The 12,404-nt window shown below is 38.5% G+C and overlaps 1 protein-coding gene across 5 annotated transcripts; it reads left to right on the plus strand.

Annotated features, from left to right (window-relative positions):
* The first annotated feature begins 749 nt into the window (after nt 1-749).
* LOC148307638 (uncharacterized) lies at nt 750-12,404 on the plus strand. Of its 5 annotated transcripts, none has more exons than XM_088263185.1 (8): nt 750-994; nt 1,958-2,080; nt 2,655-3,361; nt 5,039-5,133; nt 5,722-5,791; nt 6,870-7,054; nt 8,143-8,954; nt 10,118-12,404. In XM_088263185.1, exons 1-8 carry the CDS (start codon nt 946-948, stop codon nt 10,294-10,296), a joined length of 2,220 nt encoding a protein of 739 aa, XP_088119311.1. In that variant the 5' UTR covers nt 750-945; the 3' UTR covers nt 10,297-12,404. The 5 variants fall into 5 exon arrangements, with proteins under 5 accessions (XP_088119311.1, XP_088119312.1, XP_088119309.1 ...); XM_088263186.1 differs by having other exon boundaries at nt 758-994; nt 1,955-2,080; nt 2,676-3,361; XM_088263183.1 differs by having other exon boundaries at nt 785-994; nt 1,955-2,080.

The raw sequence follows: 12,404 nt of genomic DNA on the forward strand, positions 1-12,404 counted from the left end.
TATTTATTGTATTCTAAGAAGAAATAATTATTGTTTTTAAAGTTTAAGAATAAAAACATATTAGTAAATTAATCATTTTGGATATTCATTATTTACTGTAACTTAAATATTGAATGTGAAATTTCACAAGAAATTCAGTGTGAATCTAAATTTATTTCATGTATGGAAGTGAAGCATGCAACCATGCATGTTGCAAAAGAAGGATGAATGCAATCGAAATGCGTTCTCTCAGTCAAATGTGAGACAAAATCTTGTATGATAGATGTTCGAATGTTCCTTAATTATAATGCGCATTATAATTAAGGAAAGTGTTTTGAGATGTGTTGAGCATGTGAATGGGATAAGTGAAGAAATAATAGTAAAACAAACTTATGAGGCGAATATGGTTAGTAATGGAAGCAGAGGAAGACCGAGGAAAGCTTGCCATTACAAAGTATTTTAAAAACTTGAAAGTGGTCAGGTCAGGATTTGGAATAATCGACGGGTATGCATGAAGAAATGTTTGTGATAGACCTACATCCAGCAGTTATGTATGGGGAGATACATGAATCTGAAAGAGGCGAAGATTGTTTACAAAGACATATTGGTGAGACGTTCCATTCTCTCTGCTTACCCCTGCGGTGAAGCGGTGAGATAGTAAATATACACATAATAATAGTTTCGTAAAAACACCTAGTTCATGAAGATGTTTTGGTCCCCCAAGTAGGTACTTTGAGTTATTAAATCTATGATTTAGACTAAAATTTCTTATATCTATGGTAAACGTCATACAATTGTTTTATTTGGCGGGCTCGAATTTCCTTGCGGTGCTTTGTTGTTGATATTTTCGGATTTTGAAGTGTATCGCACCTTGTGTTTCTCAGTAATTTACAATTGATATTGTCAATTCTGAAAATGTAAGATCTTCGATCGTAGGAGTCGCAAAATGATCTAAACGCTGGAAGCATGACAACAATAAAAGACTGCTTACAAAATTTTAATGTAAGCTTGCAAGGTATGTAATTTAGTTGTTTTCTCTGATCACTAAAATAAATTTTTATGTTAATTTATGTCGTTACATAGATTCCACATCGAATGTGGAATCTGTTTTTCGGCCTGCGTTTTAATAAAAACATTTAGGTTTTTCAGTTAGGTTAATTCATTATACTCATTCTTTTAATTGCATCACTATTATTTAATATCGTGTAAGCAGTTTATATCTTTAGCTAAAAGAAAAATACAATTTTTAAATGAAATTTTATCTATTTTTGCCAACAATATTTTGAGTGTGCCTATATCTATATACTCAAATACTGGATGTAGCCCCAAAAAGAGTTATCAAGATATTTTTTTCGTTAGCCATGCATATTTATTTTATTTTATTTTACTTTATACATGTTTATTTTATTTATGTTCATATTTATTTTACCTCTGATTTATATTTACAAAAACATAACAACAAGAGGTAAAATAACTGTAGATTCACTGTATATGTACATAATTATCAGATCCTGTCGCCAGCGGTCCGCATAAAAAACACCTGTCTTTAAGATTTTCTACGAAAAAGCCTCTATATAAATTGTTCAATATTATTATAAGTCCGCCTCCGTGGTGTAATGGTCAGCGTGTTTAGCTACCGTGCTGGAGGTCCCGGGTTCGATTCCCAGGGGGGAGGTGAAAATAAATATTAGTGATTTAACACTGTAATATTTATTTAATATAACTCTGGACTGGTTCCTGAAACGCAAGAGTGATCACCTTGCCTTTGTGTAAGTAATGATCAAGATAACACTGCATCAATTCGATGCAGTGCCCTATGCACCATTGGGTGCGGATAAGGGTTATAAGTAATAAGTAAGTATTATTATAAAACTCTATCCTTACTATACTACCTACACCTACAGACAAGCCTCTAAAATAGGCTTTGCGCCTTATTCCTTTTTAAAAAAAAAACATTAAGTTAATTATATTATAGCAGAGTCCATTCACAAGTCGTGGCAGTGCAAACAGTGTTGCCTGGTTCTTACGAGCGAAGTGGAATTCGCCAAACATTTACGAACCCACTTCTCGGGACACAGAGCGCGGCAGCATAGGAAACCAGGTAATTAGTTACTAAATTATAACTAACTTACTAATCATCACGCCACTTTCACGCAGGGGTAGGCAGAGAGAACAGAATCCCTCACCACTCTGTCTTTCCTAATATTCTTCGCCCCTTCCACATTCATGCAGATGACAAGGTGCTTGTCGAAACCGGATGAAAAAAACCTACCAAAAAATAAAGTGATTTAAAAAAAATAAAAATTTTCTTAATTTTTTTTTTTCCATTTTGCAATATGTAATAATCTATAATGTCTTCTTCTTCTTCTTCTTCATCTTTTTGCAGGCCTTCTGGCCTGTTTTTAAGAGGGATTAGCCTCCTGCGATATCGATTAACAGCTATCGACCCATCTCTTTGGTGGTCTGCCCGGGAGTCGTCTACCATGGGGTTGTGGGGGAGTCTGGATAGTTCCATTCTCCTCACATACTATTGTATGCGCATGTATCATGTAGTGTAGGGTAGCATTACTAAACTTTCTTACTAATCCTGGTTTTCTATTTACCATACCTTTCTCCTATGTTTTTTCAAAACTCAAAAATGTTTCTTGCTGATTTTCATGTACAAATTTTTGAAGCAGGACCATTTGATGTTCCAGCAAAACCCAGCGCGAAAGATGTCGCCCTGCGGAGTGAGAAAATACTGGCAAATACACCGTTCATCAAATTCGACAGTCTCACCACAAGTCAACTGGAGATCAGCCAGCCCAATGCTGTTACCGACCTGATGCAGATCAACTCTCAGAATAGAGAAATATGCGAACAGCTGGTCGATCCGTCTCTCGTGATGCCGTCGAAACACGCGGAAGACGCGCCCGCGGAATTCAACTACACGGAAATTCTAAACCTGGGCGGTCTTGCCGTAGATGGGAAAGATAATCGCAATTCAAACAAAGATGCCATGGCAACTAATGATAAGGGTGAAGGTGATGGGGGAAATCTAGCCACCATAACTCCCCTCAATCTCTTTTACCTCGAAGGCGGCCGTTTCGCCTCCGCCGTCCAGAATGTTGAAATTTCAGAGGTCAACGAAGAGTCGTGTCCAAACACGGTCTACCAGGATAACATGGTCATTGTGGACAACTCTGTTGACAAGTCGGTGAGGTTGATAGACTTGAACGGGCGGATTGTCAGCGGAGGGCCGATCGAAATTGCGGAAAAGTCGAAACCGCTTATGAATTTTAATACCTGCGAGATATGCCACAAGACGTTTTCGAAAAGTGCTTACCTTCACCGCCATCTTAGAAAACATACCGGAGAGTTTACCTGCACCTACTGCTTTTTGGTAAGTTTTGAAAAATTCATCATTATCATTCATTGTTCACTTTGTGTAATACCACTTAAAAGTGGTATTACACAAACAAAATGATAAGGAGAGTGTTATATTACCATACCACAAAGTTAACAATGCTTTTAATATACAATATATATTCATAATTCACCATTCTACCCATGATTGACAACCACATTACTCAAATTTTCGGAATTCGAAATTTTCGGAATATATTTATCATTACACAGTACATATGAGTTCACAACAGCCATCTACGTTGGAATGAGGAAGCTTTTATTTAGCAGAGCCCCTTTCTTTGTATGCAGATCCGAACTCGGTCCGATCAATATATGTAAGAGTTCCGAAAATTTGAGTTGTGTGGTTGTCAATCATGGGTAGAATGGTGATGTGCATATGTGTATGGAGTCATCTATGACAGGCCATAAGCCCTGTAAATACCTGGACATATTCTTCTACATCTATGTTGAAAAACTAACTAACTAACTAACTAACCATCACGCCGCTTACCGCAGGGGTAGGCAGAGAGAATAGAGCGCCACACCACTCTGTCCTTGCAAACATTCTTCGCCTCTTCCACGTTCATGCATCTCCTCATACATACCCGCCGATTGTTACGACTCCTAACCTGACCACTTTCAAGTATTTGGCATACCTGATCGTGCCATGTTTTTCTGGTCTTCCTCTGCTTCTTTTCCCACTAATATTCGCCCCATACATCCGTTTTACCGTTCTTTCCTCACTCATTCGTTCCACATGTCCAAACCATCTCAACACAACTTTCTTAATTTTATCGATAATGCTTATCTTAGCTTTGCATTCCTTCCTTATTTCAATATTCGCACATCTATCATACATCGTTTTGTCGCACATTCTTCTGAGAGATCGCATTTCGACTGCATTCAGTCTACTTCAGTCTACATCTATGTTGAGATGCAAAAAATGTAAAAATAATTTGCAAGTGTTGTGAATTTTATTTTATCATCTCCTCAATCTGTACAGACTCTTCTTCTCACCCTTATCCACACTATCCTACATTCACGCTCATTTATATATAACATATCGCTCACTCCTTTCAAGAACGTCATAAATAAAAAAACTTGATTTTTCAGGATAATGTTTTTAAAGTTTAAAAATATAATACAATGTATTAAAAATAAATACCAAGCCACTCAATGAACTTTTTACTGTGCAACAGATCTTTTTAAGTAAAAGCTTATGGTTTTTACTCCATTTGAATTTTTTCTAGGTTATTTAAAAAAAATAATTAAACAATACCTTTTCTTCAAAATGCAAAATCAACACTTTCTGCCCTGTAGCGGGTAAATATTAAGTTAAAAATATGCCTCTTTTGCTGGGATATAGTACATTTTCTGGGCATTCCGAAAACACGCACAACTGAATATTGACGATTTTTGATTTATGACGTTCTTGAAAGGAGTGAGCGATATAACACTCTCCTTCTCATTCATCATTCACTTTGTGTAATCTTCCTCTTCTTCGTCAGATGTCTCTCCACTGCCGAATGTAGAGCTCTTATAATTTTTTCCAGTCCTCTCTTGTTTGGGCTATTTCAGTCCATCAACTGTCCATCTGCGGGACAATATCATTGGCCCTGAAGGTTATCCTATATCGAGATGTCAACGTGACGATATGTTTATGTGTTTACAGAGTTTCACCCGTAAGGAAACGCTGATCACGCATTGTTGTCCAGAAAAGAAGAAAGCAGAACTCAATCTCACCAAATTTCCTGAACTGGCTTCTAAGTAAGTAACTTTAGATAAATTAACATTTCAAAAAATTAGACAAAAAAGTGTTTTGAATATTGAAAGCATTAACTTTGTGGATCGTATTGATATATCGTAGTCGTACAGGAGAAAGTGACCAACTACCAAAACGTAAAATGTTCAGGAAGGCCATTTAAGTCACTTTTGCTTGGCAAGAGAATAAACACCAATGCAGTTAGTCATTTTTAACTAGTCAATATATTATACTTCCAAGTTTGAAATCCTTTGGGACTTTTTTCAGGGCAATATTAAGCTAGTAAGATATCAAATAGTCAATGATCACGTTTTTGTAAAACAATGCACTTGGTCACTTTCTCCTGTATGACGACGATATTGTTTTGAGAAATAAAAAGACTTTATTTTTTGATTCACTCACATTTTTACTAACAACCGACTAGTTTCGGCAACAACCTGTTGCCCTGTTCAGGGTTTAATTTAATAAATTAAAGTCTTTTTATTTCTCAAAATAATATAATAATACTAAAATCTGTTTTTAAAACAAAATTCTGAAACTTTTTTCATTTTGAACTTATAAACCTGATCCCCTAATTAATTATTTTTTTATAGGAAAAATTGTACAAGTTTTCCTGTCGATTCGCAGGATGCTTCACGAATTCCCGAAAGCACGAATACCAAAGTAAGATATACCATTTCTTCTTCTTCTTCTTCTTCTTCAAACCCTTGTCCACACCCAATGGTGCAAGGGCACTGCATTATATTGACAGAGTGTCATCTTGATGGATACTTATATGAAGGCAAGGTGATCACTCCTGCGCTTCAGGGACCAGTCCAGGGTATTATTAAATAAATATTAGTGTGTAAAATCACTTATATTTACTATCACCCCCCTTGGGAATCGAACCCGGAACCTCCAGAACGATAGCTAAACACGCTAAACATTACACCACGGAGGCGGACATTGCAACTTTTAAAGGTCTGTCAAGTAAGATATACATTTTGTCATATCATTAAAAGTTTATTATAGATTGGAAATTCATTTTTAACCGGTTAACTGCCAAAAGCGTCTTAAGACGCATAATTTTCTGTGAACGGAGCGCCGCTCATACAAAAATTACGTCTTAAGACGCGCCGTTTTAAATAGAATTTTACTAAAGAAAATCAATTATTTAAAATGTACAAATATATTGAACACATAGTGGCATCTATTGAGAATATCTTTGCATACTTAGAATAGAAACAGAATTTGTTTTTACCACTTTAAACGTAAATTAAAGAGAGCTTTGTCGTCGGAACAACTGATGGCGCTCAGGGTTGTCCAATAATCCCCGAGTTGCCGTCACTGCCGAATCTGATGAAAGTGATTTTAGGGTCGATTCTGATGATTTTTAATTTTTTTAAATCATACTGTGTGTGTATACTTTTAATATTAAACGAACATAAACAATTACTTTTGACATATAATTTAGTTTTCATATTTTCTATGACAAATTTTGTGACAACCCTGCACCATGAACAATTAATTTTATGATTTTGGATAAATGACTGCACGACTGGCGGCGCGCTCTTCATTTATTTGGTAAGTTTTATAAATAAACTATAAATGTAACACTTTCAATAACGATATGTTTAAAAGGTTTTATATTTGTCGTAAAATTCCCGGCGTGCTGGGTACCGCCATACATGTACCTGCCGGCAGTTAAAAGGTTAAAATGTGAGCAGACAGCGTTTCCATGATGAGTTGTTTGTGATTTCAGGATGATAGCAAATCAGACAAGGAGAAACCTTCCCAGAAGAGTCGCGCCGTGTCGTGCTCGGTTTGTGGGCTTTCCCTGAGCGACAACAGCTGCCTGAAGAGGCACATGTCCACGCACGAGAAGTCGCTGTGCTACACCTGCGTCTACTGCGGCGCCGTGGTCGCCCACCGACACTCCATACGCAGGTAAAGATCGTTCTCTTTTAGTTGCCGTACAATATTATCCGATGAAAAATAGTTTGAAAACTAACTAACTACCTAACTATCGCGCCGTTTCCCACCCTGTCTTAGCAAACATTCTTCGCCTCTTCCACATTCATGTGCCTCCTCATAAATACCAGATTCCCTATCCCTATTCCTAAAAATAATAATGGAGAAAAGTACTAAAAGTAATAAAAGAGGTTAAAGTCAATGCTCTAGTTTTAATTTATAAAGTTTTGTGAAATGCGCTACAAAGTATCTGCAAAAAATAGTCAAGAAACACTTTATTAAGATTTTGTTAATTCTCTTCTTCGAAACCCTTACGGTGCATAGGGCACTGCATCTTGTTTACACAGTGTTATCTTGATCATTAACACATGAAGGAAAGGTGATCAGCCCTTTGCTTCAGGTACCAGTCCAGGGTAATATTGAATAAATATGAGAGTGAAAAATCACTTATATTTATTTGACCCCCCCCGGGAATCGGATCCACTACACTACGGAGGGTTACTTTGTTTTGTTAATTACACTTTGTTAATTTCCAATTTTTTAAATTTTTTTTAAATTACCTAACGTCCAAGTGACTCTGAAATCTAGCTACGGCTTATGCAACACCGTTTATCATGTCCCACTCAGGCTTTAATTTTATAAGTTTCACAGCCTATGCCTACTTGTGAGTGGATTCACTCTTTATGTTTAGAGTTACTATAATTTCGTCCGCCTCCGTAGTGTAATGGTCAGCACGTTCGGCTACCGTTCTGGAGGTCCCGGGCTCGATTCCCGAGGGGGGTAAAATAAACATAAGTGATTTTTTCACTGTCATATTTATTCAATATTAACCTGGACTGGTACCTGAAGCGGAGGGCTGATCACCTTTCCTTCATGTGTAAACGATCAAGATAACACTGCGTTTATATGACGCAGTGCCCTATGCACCATTGGGGTGCGGATAAGGTTTTAATTAAGAGTAATTTCATGTAATTCATGAGTGAAAATTCTAGGCAAAAACACTCGCTTATTAATTTTCGCCCGTTAATTTACAACTCAAACTCAATTACAAACTCAATTTGCAGGCATTTAAAGGTGCATCACCCGGAATATGAGCACGAATGGAACAACATGGAGTTTGTGACCAGCTTACAGACGGAAGTGAAGAAAAGGGCCGCTGGCTCAGACCCGCCTGCGAAGCACGCCGCCAAGAAAAAGAAATTCAGCCGTGCAAAAGAAAAAAATGACAGCAAATTGCCCACCCACTGTCCCAAGAAGGACAGCCTGCTAGGTACCACGATGGCCGACGACCTCAAGTTGGACTTCGACTGCCAAATGCTGCAAAACAACAAGAGCGTCTCTCCGGGAAAGGAGTACTTCACCAGCGAAAAGAGTCTGAACAGCGTAAAAGAGGATTCTCTAGACCTGTCGTCGTTCACGGCGCATTTCGACGAGGAAATGGGACACATGTCCTTCCAAACGCTGGCCCTTCCGGATGTCCTGTGCAAAGGGGTCGCGGGGGAAATACTCAAGATCGATTCGAAGGAGACTTCCCCTATTAAAAATTTCAACATCGGCTCGTTGCTTGTGTTCAACCGGAATGTGGAAACCTTGCCAGAAGTCGAACTTGTGGGCGGGGCCAAGACCGATCTGAAGGCCCTCCGCAAAGACCCGGGTGTGTTCTGCGCCCCGTCCTTCTTCGGCGAGCTGTGCCCCGACAAAGTGATACGCGTGGAGAACGGGAAGAGCAGGAGCGTCGGAGACGGCGTGTTTGTGAGTCCTCCGAAGAGCTGCGAGCGGGTCAGCGGAAAGTTTCCTCTGATGCCGAGCATGCCCGTCTTGCTCTGCGAAGATGAAAAGGTCGACACTCTGGAGAAAGCGGACAATTTGAATGCTGGTAGGTATTACTCCCAACCATTTTAAAATATCAATGTCTCACAATGAAATATCTTAATGAACTTCTTCTTCTTCTTCAAACCCTTATCTGCACCCCAATGGTGCATAGGGCACTGCATCATATAAACGCATTGTTATCCTGATCGTTAACACATGAAGGAAAGGTGATCAGCCAACTGCTTCAGGTACCAGTCCAGAGTAATATTGAATAAATATTAGAGTGAAAAAATCACTTATATTTCTTTGACCCTCCCTGGAATCGAACCCTGGACCTCCAGTACGGTAGCTGAGCGTGCTAACGGCGGACGTTCTTAATGAACTACTCTCACATAACACATGAAAGCACCTCCCAGCAAAACACGCTAATCACAATTAACACACTTTATGGTAACGTACATAGAACTCCAAGTTCCAAGCAAAACCTAAGGGTGGTGACTGACCGGAGCAATTTGTCGTAACGTAACACGTTACGATGCGAGCATTCAGGCAGTCAGTACAGCGAGCCGAGCGCTCCATCCATAGTTTCGGAGGCTCGGTGATGCTCGCCGCGAGCGATGTTACGACGAAATGCTCCGGTCAGTCACCACCCTAACACATAGCTTTTTTGGTTGAAACAACTTTCACAACTTTTGGAGTGTGTACTTGTGATAATAATCTGGGTTTTCTCCACCTGTTTTTTTCTTTGACATCTCAACATAGATGAAGAAGAATATGGAAGCCTGGGTATTTACAGGGCTTATGACTTGTCACAGGCTGGTTAAAAGGGGCATGTCCATCCCTGAAGATGACTAGGTTTCTATCGAAAACGGTTGGAGAGAAGTACCAAAAATAAAAGAGGTTAAAAACAAAGCTTTACTTTTATTTTATAAAGTTTTATAATATGTCCGTCCCACAAAGTATCTGGAAAAATCTTTTTTTTTTTTTGAGGTACCTAACGTGACTCTGAAATTTAGCTACGGCTTATGCAACACCGCTTATCATGTCCCTGCTCAGGCTTCAACTTTTTAAGTTTCATAGCCTATGCCTACTCGTGAAGTGGATTTACTCTTTATGCTTAAAGTTACTATAATTTCATGTAATTCATTAGCGAAAATTCTAGGCAAAAACACACGCCAATCATTAAGAAGAAAAAAAAGTTAGTGAATTTATTTATTTTTTCCGCAGGCATGGAGATCGTTGTATGCAAGCCGGTGGCGGAGAGCGCAGGGCTGGACTTCCGCTCCTCGGTGCTGCTCCAAGAAGAGCCCAACCCGTCCTGCTCCGCGGGCTACGTGCTGGAGGAGAGCGGCGCCATGCAGCTCGTGGACACCTCCACCGACTTCACCTTCTACGTGCTGGGCTAGAGGCTAGAGGCTAGAGAGACCACTTGTTATTCTACCCATTCCTCATTTCTTTGTCTCTAGGATAACTGGAGAAGAGTCATTGCTTCTGCATGGGTCACAACCCTCAGCAATGAGGAATAAGACAGAGAAGAAGTGTCCCTCCCTTAAGGGAGTCCGGCAGTCCGGTTAGCATGATAAAACGGATGATTGGCTTGTGTTTTTGGCCGTCTTTCTTCGGATTGGTGCGCTTGATCGGTGATAAATTCGACCACACTAAACTGTCCTAGTCGCTTTTATTTAAAAAAAACGACTGCCGGACAGTACATGGACCAAATTATCTCCGCCATGCACTTTAGCGGGTACTCCGAGTTGAAGAGACGGGTGGAGACTGACCATAGAAGAAGCAAACCAATTTTCACACAGATTGTAACCCTCGAAGATGAAGTATCTTTAACTTGAAATTGAACAGCATTAGAATAAATTTTAAAATAAAGTAAATATAAATACACCTCCGCCTCTGTAGTGTAATGGTCAGCACGCTCAACTACCGTTCTGGAGGTCCCGGGTTCGATTCCCAGGGATTTTTTCACTCTAATGTTTATTCGATATTACCCTGGACTGGTATCTGAAGCGGAAGGCTGATCACCTTTCCTTCGTGTGTTAACGATCAAGATAACACCGTGTTTATATAATGCAGTGCCCTATGCACCATTGGGGTGCGAATAAGGGTTTGAATTGAATTGAAATATAAATACAGCAAAGACATGGTAAAAATGGTCGGGTTGTGGTCCCGTGGTTAGTGTCGCGGACTCTTAAGTCGGAGTTTCTCGGTTCGGACCCACTCTACCACAATTTGATGCCTCTTTCTAATAATGAGCCGCTTAGGCTCACAGAAATAGTATGAAATTTAAACATTTGTGTAAATAATAAAAACAAATATTTCTTTTTATATGTATTAACCTTTTAAACGCGTTAACTTTGTTCCTAAGAGACGCTCATGCGCGGCTGTATTTCGCCGTTTTTTAAATGATTACTTTTATCATGTTTTTAGTTATGAAACGATTTATTTTCCTAAACAAAAACGTTCAATGGGATTCATTGTGCCTTTTTGGTACTCTATAATACACGTGTGTCACATTATTCTTGAAATATATCGTAATATAAACAAATTAGATCGTAACATAAATAAATCAAAGCACGCATCGTGTGTCACTCTTACCCACTGGCGATGCGTAGCGTCGAGAGTGAGACAGATATAGGGCTTGATTATGGCGCGGACTAATTACCGACCGCAAGAAAAATCAGGGATCTGTTGTTTTATTTATCCTTGTGATGTTACAAATTATTAGTCAGATATTTCAACAGATGTCATAAGGCCGAGGATTGACGTATTATTTTATCCAAAGTTCCACACCATGAAAAAATCCCTCCAAGTTGAACTGAGGTTCGAAACTTGGAGCAAAGTGAAAACACAAACGCTTATGTCAGCCGCGTATGGGGCATGTCTTGTTAAAACACATACGGTTATGCGAGCCGCGTGGATCCGGTTAATTAAAAAATATATAAATTATCTAACAATAGTGAGAACTTGTTGTATTTTTCAATGATGTAGACTGCTATTACAGGGTAATGTAACATAATATGTATAAAGAAGTAACTTTTTTTTTTACTGTAGTACTATTGTTTTATTTTGATATATCGCCCACTCCTTTCAAGAACGTCATAAATCAAAAAACTTGATTTTTCAGGAGAACGTTTTTAAAGTTTAAAAATACAACACAATGTATTAAAAATAAATATCAAGCCACTTATCGAACTTTTTACTGTGCAACAGATCTTTTTAGGTAAAACCTGAAGGTTTTTTCTCCATTTGAAAATTATTTAGTTTATTTAAAAAAATAATTAAACAATACCTTTTCTTCAAAATGCAAAAACAACACTTTCTGCCCTGTAGCGGGTAAATATTAAGTTAAAAATATGCCTCTTTTGCTGGGATATAGAACATTTTCTGGGCATTCCGAAAACATGCACAATTCAAAATTCACGATTTTTGATTTATGACGTTCTTGAAAGGAGTGAGCGATATGTGGTATGGATTATAAATGTGATTCAATAAATAATTATGAAAA

Source organism: Brachycentrus maculatus, unplaced genomic scaffold (genome assembly GCF_059751285.1).
Source record: "Brachycentrus maculatus isolate JH-2025_06_01 unplaced genomic scaffold, ASM5975128v1 h1tg000196l, whole genome shotgun sequence".
Taxonomy (NCBI): Eukaryota; Metazoa; Arthropoda; class Insecta; order Trichoptera; family Brachycentridae; genus Brachycentrus; species Brachycentrus maculatus.